Source organism: Homalodisca vitripennis, chromosome 1, assembly GCF_021130785.1.
Source record: "Homalodisca vitripennis isolate AUS2020 chromosome 1, UT_GWSS_2.1, whole genome shotgun sequence".
Lineage (NCBI taxonomy): Eukaryota > Metazoa > Arthropoda > Insecta > Hemiptera > Cicadellidae > Homalodisca > Homalodisca vitripennis.
The window spans coordinates 32,754,681-32,772,354 of NC_060207.1; the positions used below are offsets into that span (position 1 = coordinate 32,754,681).

At 32.8% G+C, this 17,674-nt stretch overlaps 1 protein-coding gene across 1 annotated transcript; it reads right to left on the bottom strand.

The window, feature by feature from the left end:
- Positions 1-620: 620 nt before the first annotated feature.
- Positions 621-16,248, bottom strand: LOC124359521 (LETM1 domain-containing protein 1). The gene is made up of 6 exons (XM_046812332.1): positions 16,035-16,248; positions 12,554-12,713; positions 10,986-11,176; positions 10,514-10,802; positions 7,111-7,257; positions 621-840 (listed from the first exon to the last, which is right to left on the bottom strand). The coding sequence occupies exons 1-6, from the start codon at positions 16,100-16,102 to the stop codon at positions 664-666; spliced, it is 1,032 nt and encodes a 343-aa protein (XP_046668288.1). The 5' UTR covers positions 16,103-16,248; the 3' UTR covers positions 621-663.
- Between the last annotated feature and the right edge of the window lie 1,426 nt (positions 16,249-17,674).

The window sequence follows — 17,674 nt, forward strand, 5'->3', positions numbered from 1 at the left end:
TGCATGTTAAAAATTATGTTTAGGATTTTACCACCTAAAGTAGAGAACAGATAACATTTTGGCTAATTGTTTCAGTTATAGTCTGGAGCCGAAAGCCAACTTGTACTGTATAAGCACAGAACCCGGTTTGTCTTCACATAATAGTAGTATCATCGTCAGGTATCTAGACTTCAGTCACCAGTTGAGGGTCTATATGGTTAGCTGATACTTATTTAACATATCTATGTGGTTAGTTGACACTCAAACATTAACATGTTTTTTTGCGGTTGATACAGTACAACTTAGCTCTGATTCCTGGAATATTACACTTTGTGATTGAAAATGTCCATAACATTAATTTATTATTTATTCTACCTCCATATACTCCTAATAATGATTAAACTCTACAAAGTTTTACTATGAAACTTTGTGTGGTTATGGTATTTGCCCTCATTAACGATTGAAAAATGTTGCAATTTTCTCAATAAAATCTGAAAATCATGACACAAACATTTACACAATTTTGGCTATTAACTTCAAACCCTCATTCAGTTCTCCCCACATTAAGTTTCCCAATACATTTCATTGTAGTTCTTACTAAAAAATAAAGACAAAAAAGGTTGCAATAAGAACACATGAAGTAGGAATAAATAGTTATATTTACATGGTAACTGTTTTATTACATTAGTGTAGTAGGACCCAGTTGGAGGGGTGGTTATAAGCTAACAAAACTGGACTGTGGAGTAGGAGAGAGCGACTATCCTTGCGTACACACTGGGATACTTGCAGCCAGCCCTCCAGCCACTCCTCCATATCTTCCTTCTTCATGTTTGCAGGGTTCAGTCCTCGGAATAAACAGGCCTGCACAATTAATATGTTAGTAAACAACGGCAGCTGCAGGATATGTAGCAATCGACAATTTTGTCTAACCTAACATACACGAGACTTGCACCAAATCTTGTTTCCACTTCTCTACGATCTCTCTTCTCAATGAAGACCTGATGTTTGTTAGGTCTATAGTCAAATGGTTAGTTTGGCAAGTGTAAATTGAACATCTGCATATATTATCTTGTGATTTAGTTATGAACGAGTTGACTGAAAGTATTTTTAACATGTGGAATAGGTCAAGACTTTGAAACAGACAGTCCTTAACTTTTCCAACATGTTAGTTTATTGCAATTGTAGTAAATAACAGTGCAGATACAAAATATCAATAAATAGTTTTCTTGACCTACCATAATGAGAGGTATGTAACCAGTCTTGTGGCTACTCTTCCAGAACAACCCTTTTCATGTTGGCAGATTTTATCCCTCAGAACTAAGACCACTCATATCATGATTAAACAACCTTATGTGAAGCATAAACTTGTTGTTCTCTGAGATGAAAATATTCTTTGCAATATGATTCATTGTTCATGGTGAAAAGACTACATTGTTATCTTCAGTACTCTACTAGAGCAGCCCACCAAAATAATCCAATGACATTTGAGGCAGAGTTGCCTTTTCACTGTTGACAACCAGCTCTCTCCGTTGTGACATTGGTGGCTATGACCACATAGTGTCTGCTTGATTTTTATGTGTTGTCTGTGAGTAATGAAATCAAATGTAGATATATTTGTTTATAGTAAAAGCTGATGATGTTGAGATGGATCACTAATTTTCCATACATGTAAAAATTGGCAACAGCATTCGGCATGTAGTGTAGCAAAGGATTCAGATACCGCAGCCACGATCAGATTATTTTGAAGCGGACTGCTCTAAGACAGAGCTAGTCCTTAATGACTGGTTATCTTGAAAACTTTTGTTCCATACATAATTCTTGTGCTGAAATTTGAATTTGCTACCGGACTCAATAACGTTTATGGTGTCCAGCATTAGTTTCAATTAATACTGCTCTTGTGCCACAGTCCAATCAGTATTGGATAAAGCTGTGACAACTTTAATTACACTTGTATTTAATAACTTTGTACTTAATTACCTGAACATAAATGGAAACTGACTGAATTCTGGATGTTTTTAAGCTTATGGGATGGTATGACTATCATGTTAGTTTTTCAATTCACACCATGTTAATTAAATCAAAATTTTGATATACTTTGGCCTTGCTGTTGAGAGCCCTCTTCAGATAAACTTTAATCTGAAACTTCCAGTAATACATATCCACTTATAATACACCTTTATAATAATATTTATGCCTGAAGCTTTAACCAATTAGGGAATAATACTGGTTATTTATTATAAGTTGCTCCTTATTGATTAATTGATGCTGCCTTCTTTGTTGAAGATATTTTATTTCTTGATTATTTATAAGGTGTCACATATTATCCTTAGAAAATAATAAGGATTTTGGATTCTAATGAATGTTTATTTTTGTGGCTTATCTTTCTATTCGTATCCTGTTCTATTGTGTGCCTAATATATTCATGAACTCATTTATATATTACACATTTTGTTTATTCAATATAGACTGAGGCACAACTATAAGAAATTTTATAAACTCTAGGCATATACAGTGTCCCACGAAGAGGTTTAAATGTTTGATTTTATATTCATTGCCCATTTATGCACCAATCATTTTTAAACTACACAATTAATAAAGTAGGTTATAAAAATATACTGTGAAAATTAAAGCTCCCTAACAATTGTAGAAACAAAATGGTGACATATTGAACATTTTACCATTTTGCTTCCTATAAAGATTCATTTCTTGAATTACCTGATTTGATTTGATTACAATAATTCGAATATCCTGTCAAGTGATTATTAATGACAACCTTCATGGCCGTTGGATTGGTCGTGGAAGTGATTTTTTTAGGTTGGCCACCCCGATCCCCCAGATTTAACTGTGTGTGATTTCTTTCTATGGGGTTACTTAAGGAACAAGTTTATACTCGTTGCTTCAATAATGATGAGTAATTAAAACAATCAATTGAAGAGGAACTTCTCCGGATACTGCAGAATTTCTTTGTAAGAGCTTATGATTCATTTGTTTAAGTGCTGTTATCAGTGTGTCGCTGTGGATGGATTACAGTTCAAATAATTGTGGACTGTAATTGTAAGTTTTTTAATAGGCTGTGTTCTAATTTTCTGATAGAAATGCTTTATTTCTCTGGAATATGACAATAAATAATTTTACAAAATCGTACTGAATTATTGATTACACCATATTATAGACAATAGATGATGTGAGTTAGGATGGGAGGTGGAAAATTGAATACACGTGTTTGTGTAACAGGCATATAGAAATGTACGAGTAAGTGTGTGTATGTTGTGTGGGTATGTTCGAAATATACTGTAAGTATATGGGTTATGTTTGGATAAGTATATTGCGAGTATGATTGTATGTATTTTGGCTCGTAAAGTATGTATTAGGAACTAAATAATATAGTGAATGTAATATATATAAAATAAGTGTGTGCAAGTATTAGTTTTGTGTACATATGAGTGTGCGAATGTGTGTGTGTGTCTTCTGGGGGAGGTCATGCATGACTAATATGTTAATGCTATAAATACAGATAACAACCTTCGATGATAAGGCATGGTGAATTTTGTACACAGTGTTTCCGATGTCCGTCTGTGAACAAAGAGTTGCATCAAGGCCTGTCCGTGGTCATGGTCTCTGACAGTTGGTAGTTTGTCCTTCTAATAATAATTTCCATTCACTTACTTCATTTAAATAAATTCTCGCTTTAATTTTATTTTAATTTCTATAAAAAATTATTTTGACTATTTTGTTTTTACTTAATTTCCTTTAAAATATACTAAAATTTTTACGGTTTGAAATACCAACTGAGCACTTTGTGGTGACTCGTTCTCACGTACAGGCTTTAGTAGCCCATTTGAGAATATTTCTCAAATAATGACATCAAAAATATAAATTTATTTTACACATTACACTTTAAAAACCAAATATTTAATTAAATGATATATAAAAATATCATCAAAAAAAAAAAGACAATGAATATATTAATATGCATCTTTTGGAGAATAAACGATTTTGATTAGATAAGAACAATTAGATAATCTGCTAAACAGCCCCAATTTAGCTCCCAGTGACTACCATTTGTCGAAGAAGCAAGTATCTTGAAGTTCAGCGCCATAACGACAGCTCAAAATTTGTTAAAATTATTGAGTTGTGGTCATTATTAAATCAGCCAGCAGTCTTCTATGACAACAGTATATTTTGTTACATATGGTAAGTGCCTTAATTGATGGCAATTGGGTAGAAAAGTAGAGAAAAGTGTGAAATTTTATATGCAAATAAAATTGTTACAAAATGTTTACTTGATCCATTGATATATCAAAACAGCACTTACTTTAAAAACATGCCTCATATTAGCATATTGATACAAGTACATGGATCTGGAAACTGCTGTAATAACAATGATTACAACCTATAATACTTTTTGAATGATAAGAAAATGTGACTAGTGATTTTAGGGCAGCATTTCGGGCTCTGATTGTCCCCCCCTCCAAAAACTGTGAGACTGCACACTTTAACGCCTTCACTGCTGATGACAAGTATTCTAATATGGCGGCAAGTGCACAATGTGCTGCATTCAGTGTGTTAACACGTTCACGACAACGTGTGGCAGCAGCGACGCACGCCTTCTTTCATTATAAATGGGGTGTGCCGGCCGCGACGCACGCCTACTATTAGCTGCAGCCGTCGTGCGTCGCTGCTGCCACACTTGCTGGCATTTTTGTTACTGCTATATTTTTGAAGGCACCTATACTTGAAACTTCTCATAATATTGTGCGGTTATTTCTTTTCAAAAAAACATATGTAAAAATATTCAACATTTACAAGAAATAGCCTACCGAATTTGTAAGACAATATCAAAACTATTTTGAGGCATAATGATTTTTAATATTGAAATTGTTCAAAATTAAACTATTTTACAACACATTACATTTATATATAAATTTTCTTAACAACAAACTAATTGAAATTTTAAATATGTACACAGAACATTAAGGTCTTGTAGCTAGAGTTAAAAACTTTGAAATCTACAAATCTACAAGCGTGATTATTACTTTTTTGTTATAATTTTTTTTCAATCTAAAATTAAAGTTGAGTAAGGACTATTTATATTAAAAAAATAAAACATGGATCATCATCAGTTTGAGATCGTCTTATACTCCAAACAATTTTATTTTTCACTTGTGTGCATTATTGAAGCACTCGAGATGTATCTTCAACAATGTATTGTGGGTTCTCATGGACAGTTTGAACAGTAAGTTGAACTTGTTTGCAGTTCTTGCGTACTTCCTTAGTACCCCGTTCTCCAGCCATTCTGTCATAGCGCGATAAACACTGTTACCTTGTCTGCATGACGGGTCCTGGTCTCTTATCAAGCCGGTGGTTTTTCTTCGGGACACGTTTTGGAGCTATAGCCTCTGGGTTAGGAAGAGGATTATTTTCAATACCATCTTCTTTGACAAGGTTTTTAATTATTTCCTCACGAAATCGGCACATATCCCATCTTCTGTTCACTTCTCTACTCTCATTGAAAATGACAAATGCATTCACAACGCATGTACCAAGTAGAATTTCAACTGCAATTTTCTTATACCACTTTGTAGTTTTTCTTAGGGCAGTGTAATATGAGGACATTTGGTCCGAAAAATCCACACCTTTTTTGACAGAGTTGTATGCCAAAACCGCTGTAGGTTTTTGAATGGCTTCTCCCTTTCTATTTCTTTTCCCAGAAAACGCGAAATTTGCAAAGTCTTCAGGGCGTGTACTTATTATTAAAACTGGACGTTTGTCCACCCATTTCAAAACTTTGATGCCAATCTCGTTTTCTTTGGCTACTAACTCTCCCTTCTTCAACTTTTGAGAGCAGAGTTCTTTGGGATTGCCTCGAAGGTCAGATCACAGAGTTCCACAGACATAAGTTTTATTTTCTAGTAGTTTTTCCGCCAGAGTCATGCTGTTGTAAAAGTTATCTAAATATAAAACTCGACCACTGTTCAAAAGATCATTCCCGAGGTGTAAAACAATGTTAGTGGCATGCCCCAAACTGCCTGTTGTATCCTCCTTCCCAGCATATATCTTCATTTTATAAGTGTAGCCACCTGAAGAACACAGCTTATAGACTTTTACCCCATACTTATGGCTTTTTTGAGGGTTGTACTGTCTAAAGATTAGACGACCCCTCCAGGGGACCATTGTCTCATCAATTACGATGCTTTCTCCGGGCGTGTAAACACTTTGGAAAGACGTGTTTACTGAATCACATAAAGTGTGCGTTAGCAGACGCACTAAAAAAATTCAATATAAATTTGTTTTGTTATATTTTTTGTGTTTTATTGGTGTTTATTGGTTTTATAGCAATATTTTAACATTTTAAGTAGAAAAAAAAACAAAAACTTTTTTTAAATATTACCGGAAATAGGCTCTGTCATATAGGAAAGATATGGTATTTAGCTATCGTCGTGAACGTGTTAAGGCCCTTCTCAATATTCACTACCATGAAAATTATTTTAAGCTGTTCAAGAACAAGTTTGATGGCAAAATCAAAACAATACAGTTCTATAACTCACACTGGGTTATACATGTTCTAAATTTTCAATTAAAACTAATCCAATTTTAACAATATTTCTCACAGTAATAGCCTTGAGACAAGAGCTTCATAATAACACAACCTAGTTTTTTATAAAATGAACAGAACAATTTACCCTAAGAAAGAATGATAGTCAGCTGCATTAATTTTTTGGGAGTAAAAATAAGAGGGAAATGAAAGGGTAAAAAATGTATGTATGTTTATTGATACAATCAAAGTAGAATGTTTGATTAATAAAAGCGCTTAAGCTTGCTCTAAAATAAATTTAGTAGTGTTTCTGTTCAATGTGTATATTTTGCAAATAATGTTGATAAAAGTTTTGGACAGACGTCATCCCAGTTAAACACATAAGAATACAGACAATTCAATGAAAATTTGAAATAAACCCGAATTCTACTTCTGAATTGTACAAACTGAATATAATCTGTTATACAATTACTTCTAGAGCATGATTTACATATTCTTATTATGACAGACTGAAAAACAGAAATATTTTCAAAGTCATAAAAATTATAACTACTTAAGAATACAGATTAGTGCATTTTCAATACGGTATTACTTACTGATCTAATTTCATCTTGGGACAAACAACTGACTCCGCCTTCTTTACAGATTGCTGTGTCCATAAGTTGAATTAGTTTTGCTCTTTCTGCAAGTCTCTGTCTTCTACGCCAACCAGTATGCATACTGTGTATCTTCAACAATTCTTTCTGGAATAGAAATTATGAAGAGAAAAAAGTCAGTGTCCAAAGTCTCTATCAACATTAAATTTGATACAAAAATTTAATTACAGGTATATTCAATAATTCGGTACACATTTAAAACTATACAGCATTGATATAACTTCTTCACATTCTTGTATAACAGGATTTTGTACATATACAAATCTAAGAATAGTGGCTGCTATTTTAATTTTTTAGTTTTTACAAATTTGAAATGGCTTAAATTTGAACTATTTAAAACAATTGTATATGTGTTGAAAAGTGACAAATGTAAAATATTTTTTAGAAAGAGTACTTCTTTGATAACTTTGTATAAAAAGGGATAATAATAATAATAATAAAAAAAAAAAAAAAAAACTGTAACCATGCAACTTTGACATTTTGTATACAAGCGACATAATTTCAAACTTTTTTTTAATAATCAGTGAATAGAGACCTACAAAATGAGTTACGTCCTACCTACCTTTACATTTGAAAATCTTTAAAAAATTACTCTTACTTCCCCATTTTGGAGTATTAATGGGTATAAAAAATTATTTTCCCGAATTCTTTGGGGTCGAAATATGGATTTTTCTGTAAAAACAAAGAAGGTAGATCTCTCAGTTCAGCCAATATACATCGTGGATGGGTGTGGTCTGTCTCACCATGTATACTATCGTATATTTTATATCTTGTTCAAACTTTTTCTGTAAAAACAGCTGTTAAAAAAAGATCTATAGTACAATAATAAAAATAGTTTAGCTAATCTTTTACTTGGTGTACTCAGAAATGTATCCTCTGTAACTGTATGTAATGTTTTAAAAATGTTTGTTTTGTTCATCTTTACTGTCAGTTATACTATGCCTGAGAGTGGCACGGCAGTAGGATTCGTCAGGACTATATCTACTATATACTATAATGGGAGTGCAGGGAATTTGGAATTTATTAAAAGCTTTTGAAACTCTACCAGTTGTTGACTAATCCGATGCTTCAGATTCTTATTTATTATCAACATTAAGCTCATGAAATTGCACTTAATCATTGTAACTTCTACTAATATCAGTGGTTACCTAACAGACACTGACCTATTAGTATTTTCCACATAACCCCTTTAGAATCGTCCATGTATTCCTGTTTAGTTAGCTAAAACTGCCTAAAAAGTCATAGTTCATCCGAAATGCAATGTGTGACATAAATTACTACATGTAATTTTTTATGAAAATCATTAATTAAACAGATATAGATAGTATAACAATTTATTGAAATATATAGCAAAATATAAGAAGATACTTTGATATGATCCGGAAACTAATTTATTTTTGCACGAGATCTCTTACCAGGTAACTACAAGAATTATATTATTAAAAATAACAAAATTTTATGTGACTTACAGTAAACATTACATGTCATTATGACAATCAGTTCTTGATGGTATTTAGGTATTATCCGGAGGCCACTATTTCTAGAAGTTTTTTTTACCGGAAACCTGAAAGAGCTACATTATTAGAAATAACAGAAAAATTTGACTTAAAGTGAAAATTTCATGTCATGATAACAATTGGTATTTTTTCTGTCACCTGAAAGGAAGCGATGTCAACATAAAGGAAGCCACTCTGTCCCTATGTACTATTTAATATAGGCTATTATATAAGTAGGTATAGTTTAGGTCATCATACATGTGGTACCAAAGTTAAAGATAACCTTTACGAGTGCTCATGTGATCTGAGCTTGAATTTAGGTACTATCTTGAAGGATATTTTTCTTCATTTGCCAAAAGTGCACCGAAGCCCACACTGATGGCTGGGGGAATTTCTAATCGGTATTTTTCCGACCTCAGATCACCTCCGAGATCATCCAAATTTTCTGATGTCAGATCACATTGGATGATCTGACACATGCTCTGAGGTTGGGAAAATACTGATCGGAAAAGCCCCTGGCCATCAGTGTGGGCTGTGGTGATGCCTTCGTTGCAACTTCGCACTTATGGCGAAAAACAAAAGAAAACCATCTCTTGAGATAGTACCTATAGCCAAGTTCAGATCATATGAGCACTTGTTAACTTTTTACATTTACAATACGTATGTACGAATTTACCTACTTATATAGTCTAATAACAAATATTAGATAGAGACAAAGAACATCAGTTACTTTTGTTAGTTACTCTTTCTCGCCGACATCAGTTACTTTTGGGACACAGAAAAACCGATTGTCATAATGAAATGTAACTTTTACTTCAATAAAATAAAGTCTACTCTTTCTAATTTAATTTTTTAAGTCGCAGTTAAGTAAAACTCTTCCAAAAATAGTAGCGTCTAAATAATATCAAAGTATCTATAAAAATTAAATCTTGTATTAAGAGTTTCATAATATGATTAGCCTAAGGAAAATATGACCATTTTAAATAGCTATTTTTTAAAGTTGTTTTGTAATAAGCACGTAAATTTTTAAGGTCATACCTTGAAATATGTAGGGGTTTATTATACAGATTTATGATTGATTTATATGCACCAACAATACATTTTAAATGCAATGACTACAAAAGTATTTTGACTAAAAAACATATATTGAAATCATTCCTTCCTGTGTAGAATACTTAATACTTTTGTTCAAGTGAAGGGATTTGGATGGTCAGAAGTCCAAAATAAAGCTAGCACTCTGATATATTGGACTTTGGTCTTAAAAGATCAAGATGCTGATTTCTGTGTAAAATAAAAAAAACATAAACATTAATGACTTACAGTAGTGTCAAAATTCCAAACTGATTGGGAGTGAGGGTAAGGGGATTCAGATTTTAAAACATAACCTATTAACTTCTAGTAACACTAAAAATGTTAGGATAAATAAATAATACTCTATATATTATTTAATCAATGTTACCGAAGAATATTATGCACTACGAACTGCAACATGTAACTACCAGTACACTACTGAACATGTGAAGCAACTGAACTGACTGGTGACAATGGCACAATGCAGATGGGGTTTAAAATACTCGCTCTGGTGAGATGGGGGAGTGGATGGTTCAAAACAAACACTCTCAAGGTCATTGTCTCTCACAGTGCCGCCATACAAAATACAGTTCACGTGTTTAAAGCAGACGATCGGAATCTTGACGTTTTGGATTTTTGACACTCTCTACTGTATTTTTAGCTTTGTGATTTGAAAATACTTCTTGTAAGAAAACTCTATTCCTCTTTTGGAAAAATACAAAATTTACTATAAGAAGCTATTTCATTAAAATATTATCATAACAAGTGAGTTGTACCACATGACTAGAATATAAGCAGTTGAGGTGGTACGGGCTCTCTCCAAACAGCGGCTGGCAGTCTAGGACCTGACTAGGGGTAGGATGTAGTCCACTGCCCAGCAGCCGTATCACATGTTCCCACTCAGCATACAACTGGTTCTCAGCAAGACCGTCCACCTGCCACTGCAATGAGCGGAACACTGCCTTGTAGTGACGCAGCCGTTTTCTGTGTTCCAGCAGCGCAAACTCATGCCGCTGTTGCAGTGACCAGAAGTGTGATGTCAGAAGGTTGCGAGGAAACATGTACCTGGTAACACAGTATCGTTTCAGTTAGTATTTCTTTTTTTGTAGATTAATATATTCAGAAAGGGTGGTGTAGCTTGGAATAGAAATTTCACAGCAGTTTTATATATAGCTATAGTGAAGTAGGAAAACAAATTCATTGTAATCTCTTAATATTAGTAATTAATTTAGAAATTACAGTACTTACGCAAGGGGGAACATTACATAGTTAACAAACGGTAAAGCAGATAATAACAAAACTGGTGCTATTTTGATCATATCCCTCGGCATTTGATGATAAATTTCCAATTCTTTTCTAGTCAACGTTTCTAGGCCTTTGGAGGTTAAGTTAACCTTGTGGAACAACGCTAAGAACACTTTCAGGTCACTGTAAAAGTCCTGTAAAAAAGAAAAAAACAACTTAGATGCCAAACATTGTAAAACTTTTGGATTAAAATAAAATTATGTTACATTGCAAAAATCGGTGTGGTGCTTATGTAATATATTGACCACATTTACATTTTGTACATTTTCAGTTAAAAATAACAAACACCAAAACATAACTGTCTCATTCCTGTATTAATATGCTCTAGCCATGTTAACCTGTATATTAAATATAAAGTACACAGGGAATATACATTAATATTAGTCTTGAAAAAAAGAACGAAAACTTACTTGTCAGCAATCTACCATACTCAAGAACCCACTGACCAGCCCAAGAAGGCCTACCTATATCCAGATGTGCATTACCTATGAGGTTGGGTAGGATGGGATTGGAATAGGACCTAGGTTGGAGCACTTGGGTGATTGCCAGATATTTAGGTTTGGTACATTCAGGCGAAAAAGTATAAAGAATTTTAGAGGTCAGAGTAGGGCTACCAATTTTGCAAATGATTATAATTTAAGAGTTATTTGGTTTTTTCCTCTTTACCTTCATTTTTGCAACATGTTCTTTCTAGCTCTATGTTGAAGTTTGATTGTAATTTTTTCCTTTGTGCTCTAGGTCTTGTTTGCCAATAAGCATCGAACCTATGAACAATATGTGTATTTGATGCTTAGTTTGATTGTGTTAGAAAGAAAAGTTCAGATATTGTGCAATCTTTAGACATGAAATTTATACTTTTTTCTTTGTGTCACATATGTGGTGTACATTGTCCTTTATATCCTCCTCCTCATTAGATATACTGTAAGTTAGCCACTATTTTTATTTTTATAAGGTTTTCTTTGGTTAAATTGTTATTTTTAGTTTTATTTTATTTTAATTATTTTATTGTGTCTTGTGTAAGCCAATTGGCCTTCGGGTAGGCCACTTATCCAACATCAGACTATGTTTGACTAACTGAGCGCTCACGTGAACTGTGCTCGAATTAATGGAACACAATGGAACAAAGTATCTGATTGATCTTTGTTCGTTGTGATAGCATAAACTGACTGAATACAACAAGAAACTAATTATCTTTGTTCAGTAGACTTTTTTTAGGTAATTTCTCTACTGAAAATGTACAAGTTTGATAAGTGTGGTGATATAATCCATAAGTACCATTGGTTTTTGTTAAATTTTATAAGAGATTTATTAAAATCAAATTAAGTCAGATTTCTAAGCTTGATAAAATTTTATTTAGCCTACATCTTGTATGTGAGATATAACGGTTTTCTGTCATTCGGTCATTATTCTAAATTTATACCTTATATCTACACATTAATAGATGAATAAAGTGTGTTGTAAATAATAGCAAAAAATAAACTAATATTTTATTATTAGTTGATTCCACTCACCTTGATTCCAATAGTAAACACTCTGTAAACTCGCATTGCGGCTGGAAACTTATTTTCCAGTACAGAAGCATACTGTTGGACGTACTGCATATATCGGGACAGTACATACTGACGAATTTGTTTTTCTCTTGCTTTTGAAGCATCGTTGTGTGATATACACCTATAAACAAAAAAGAGAGGAAGAACAAACCATTATTATTATTATTATTATCAATAGTTTTATATCAATTGCAAGCCAAATACATTTAAAAACAAGATTTTGTTCTCTATTTAGAAAATTTTATTACTTGAATATAATAAAGCCAGTTAGACACAACGATGATTTTTAAAATGGGAAAGGTGTCAGTTTACGAGGTTATTATTTGATATTTAGAAAATTAAACTTCCATATTTTCAATTATATTCAGTATAAAATATGGCAATCTGCTATATTTAACCAATATGAGCCTAGTTTATAAAGTACTAGGTGTTCCCTGTGGCTTCGCACGCCTTTTGTCTACTTTGCCCCCATATGAGCACTTCTAGTTCCAGTGAATTATATTTCCAACGCTGATGTAGAATTTGCCTTGTTGCCACGATCAAGAAAATCTGTCAAAAATGTATGTTTATAGCCAATGTAAATGTACATGTACTTTATTATAAAGTGGTCTAACACTTAACCCTTCCCACGCGGAATTTATCTTTCAATTTTAACTCATAACGCGTAATTAACTTAAAATTTTTTTTACATTTTACCAACTCTAATTTTATTTTTAGTTAGTGGTGGCTATTAGGAATAAAAAATAATACTATATTTTTTAACAAATTTTCAACTTTTACAAAAAATCGTCAGGATTTGCCATTGCATAGAACAGTATAGGCCTATAACGACATAACAAATAAAGTAATGCCAAAATAAAAAGATAATATAATGCTAAATACAACAGGAACATGAACAGTAAATAAGGAAATATGGCAAAACAGCGTTAAACACTAAAATATGCCGTGCCGGGATATATCCGTTTACCGCGTAATGGTTCGCCGCAGACTGAGACTAAATCACGCCATGAGGGACAAATCCACGCCCTCCCACCACTGCGACGCGCCAATGAGGTTCAAACTGTAACATCTGCTTTTAGGAACAAGTATTCAACACTCCCTTGAACTCTAGCGGATTCCACGGCAACTAAAATTTATTAAATAACACAAAATATACTTTGAAGGATATATCCGTTTACCGCGTTTTGGTCAAAATTAAGCGTAACGGATATATCCGTTTGCTGCATGGGAAGGGTTAAGCTTTAAGTTCAACCAGACATTTATTTTAAAGGCAAATATAATTATAACTTAGCGCCTTCAAATAGTGTTTGGCTATTTAATATAAGTAACTGTCTCATAATTGCAGTTTATAATGTGTGTGGTGGTGAGTTACTTCAATAGGCATAGCGTATATAAACCTTCTCCTTAGAAAAATACATATACATACAAGTTTTCACAATGATCGGTCAAATAGTTTCTGTCTATCAATGTGAATATTACAGTAAGTTTCCCCCACATGTGTACAATATTACAGTAAGTTACCCCCACATGTGTACAATATTACAGTAAGTTACCCCCACATGTGTACAATATTACAGTAAGTTCCCCCACATGTGTACAATTGATTGTTAAGACTTTCGTTGTGTTAGCTTCTTCGATACTCTGCTGTACCGGTTTAATTGATTAAATATTTGTTTAACTATTATCAATGTCAATATTACAGTAAGTTACCCCCACATGTGTACAATTGATTGTCAAGACTTTCGTTGTGTTAGCTTCTTCGATACTCTGCTGTACCGGTTTAATTGATTAAATATTTGTTTAACTATTGTAAGGGGTTACTGTCATCTAGCAACATATTACAGACTGTATTCTATTGGAGCTTAGCCAAAAAAGTGCAGTTGATGTGATTATTATCCCAAAGGAATATTATGAAATTTATGAGTTTACTCATTATCTCAGAAAGCAAGAAAGAGCAATCTGAACAGTTACTGGGTCAACTTCAATTTTATTTGATATGTTAGTATGATGACCGGACGTTTCTTAGAAAGTAATGATCATGAAGATTGAGTGTTAGATGCTATTGTTGACCTTTATGAGTAATAAAGTGCACTTCTTATCTCATACCACCAGAAGAGGGGTTGAGGTTTTCATGTGATTTGAGCTTAATTTTTAGATACTATCTCGAGGAATGTTTTTATTTTTATGGCAACAAAGTAGGGTGCAGCCAAACAACTAACCCACACTGAAGTCCAGAGAATTTTGATTGGTATTCCTGTGACCGGATCACCATAAAGTTATATGTAGACTATTATTTATACGGGTCTAAATGTTTTAACAGGGTTTTGTTAACAGTAGAGAGAGCTACTGTCTTTGATAAGTAGAACCTAGAAGTCCTACAAGTTTCCAGTCATTAATTAGATAGCTTTCATTTGGGTTTGAGAGTAAATGAAAAAAATCTACAAATTAGTAACATCAATTGGTAAATATTTTTCAAACATAGATTATGCCTAAGCTAGATCTATTCAATTGTATTTGACAAAATGGGTACGGTCCAATAAGCGGACCCGGTTTTTTATATCGAAGAATATAATCATCGATACCTAATATTCGCATATCGAATCATAGACTATCAATCGATATAAAAGTAATAACAATCATATGTTTAAATTAAAATGTGAATTTAATGATAACAAATAATAAATGAACATAACCATAACTCATAACTTTAACTAAATGAAACAGAACGAAAACGTTTTTACTAAAGTTGTGTCCACCATTACCTTCTTTTTTTGCATCTGAAGACGACCATGTTAGCTCCTCTGACAGTTACATTTGTTACCTTTCCACAAATATCACATAATGGATTCTTAGGTACTAACCCAACATCCTGAAGCCATAAAAAACATATTTTATCGTCTTTTAAAGCAATTTCGTGAAGCTTCCTAAGATTGACGGCCATTTTAATACACAATGTTACGTGAAATTTAAAATATTACCTTAATTGTATTATTTGAAAGTGTTTACAGCTGTTCATATAGATTATTTAAGTTGTTAAAAATAATTCATCAGTATCGATTGATTATATCGATGGTTATGATTAAGTAATATCGTTTGCCAATTTCGATATAAAAAACCGGGTCCGCTTATTGGACCGTACCCGACAAAATTAAAGCTACAATTCTTCCATGTTAATACAACTAATATTTATACATCACAAAGAAATTAATTCCAATATATATACCAAAATTGCCCAAAGTCGTTTGACAGGCTAAGCCTACAAATCTAAAATGTACTTAAAATATAATTCATAAAACGCTGATTTATTAAGCTAATAATATTGGCAATCTCCATACAATAGACTACCTACACATTCCCAACTTGATGTTAGCATTGCTTAATCCTAGTAAATTGGCTAATCTTGTATCTAATGAAGGATAACCTATCATTATCTTAAAATTACCTTTTGATGATGAAAGACGACTCAAGTTTTACTAAGGATCTATATTTGGAAAATAAAGCAATGGACATTCTATGCTGAATTATGAAGTGGTAGATTTATAGTAACTACAGCATTACACTAACTTTTTCATTTAATCACTATTATTATTTTCAAGACATACATAACTCAATTCAAAAGTTCGTACACAGCTGCGTGTATGCAGCTGAGATCAGCAAAGAATTTGAAGTAACAGCTGATTAGAAAATCAGTCAATTTCAGGAGTACCAACGAGATGATAAAGCACAACTCGACGGCAAGGATTTGTAGTTTATAGATGATACAGTTTTTAAGACAATAAAAAAATATTGAGTACTATTGAGTTAATATTATAGTTTTTTATAGTAATAAAAGAGTTCACACTTAAGAATGAAGAACATGTTATGTGATGAGTTTCCCATTGAATCTCTTCAAACTGGCTTAAGAAGTTCTTGATTTTATTGTAAGAGTCAAGTATTTGGATTCTGGAGAAGGCAAAGATAATTATTACAATAAAATCATCGCAGTGGTTTGATATAATAGTTTAAATGACTTTAGAAATTGCCATGCTATATAATAATTTGTATTCCTGTTATAAAACTTATCATATATTTATCTAGTGGAGTCATATTTAACATTATATAAAACTAGAGATTGTGGATTTTCTTCGTTAAAAGACAACGCTACCTAAAATCGCAACTTTTTTTTATTTTTTAGGACATCATAATACAGCAACATACTCAGAAATGTAAAATCCCAAACCAAATTAGTAAATGAACTATAATTTTTATATGGTTTTTAACCTAGGTAATAGAAAATTTGATTACAGCAGGTATGGATTATTTATTTTAACGTGTAGGGTTATCTGATCACACTTATTGATTACAGCAGGTATGGATTATTTATTTTAATGTGTAGGGTTATCTGATCACACTTATTGATATGTACCATAGGCAGTACCTATTTGAAAAATTAGTTAACTCTTTGTGTTATATATAAAAATTAGATGGCGTGTCAACATCTTTGTTTAACATTGTCTGATATGGCATTTCAGTAATATTCTGTCAACTTCGAAATTGTTTTGCCTGTCAAGCATTCTGGAGCTTTTCCTCCAAGGGTAACTCTTTTGATTTTGCTGATATCATTTACTATGTTACGTAAAGCAGTCTGTAATCTTTTAGAGATATGATTAATACATGCTTCCTTCTCCAGTTTCACCACATAGAGAAATATCCTTCAAACTACTGAAGGCTTTCAAATAACCATTACTCACAACCGCTGTGTATCGGAAGCCAAAAATAATGGATCGCTGCCACAGTTTCGACTGCTGCTACTTCCATAGTTTATATCACAACTCTCCAAATGCCCTTCATACCAGATATTGAATTCAGGGCTGTTGTCCCCAAGTTAAGCTATGGTTAGTGCATAGTTCCACCAAAACTTCGAAAGGACACAAAAATGTTTGACCAACTCGGTATCAAGCATATTAAGCAAAAGCTTTCGGGGTATGTGGCTTCCCAGCCAAAGCTTATCTTCATTCATGCTGGGACAAATAATCTGGTAAATGGGTACAATGGGGGTGCTGGATATAATGGTGGATGGGGAAAGAAGGCTGCTCTCCACAG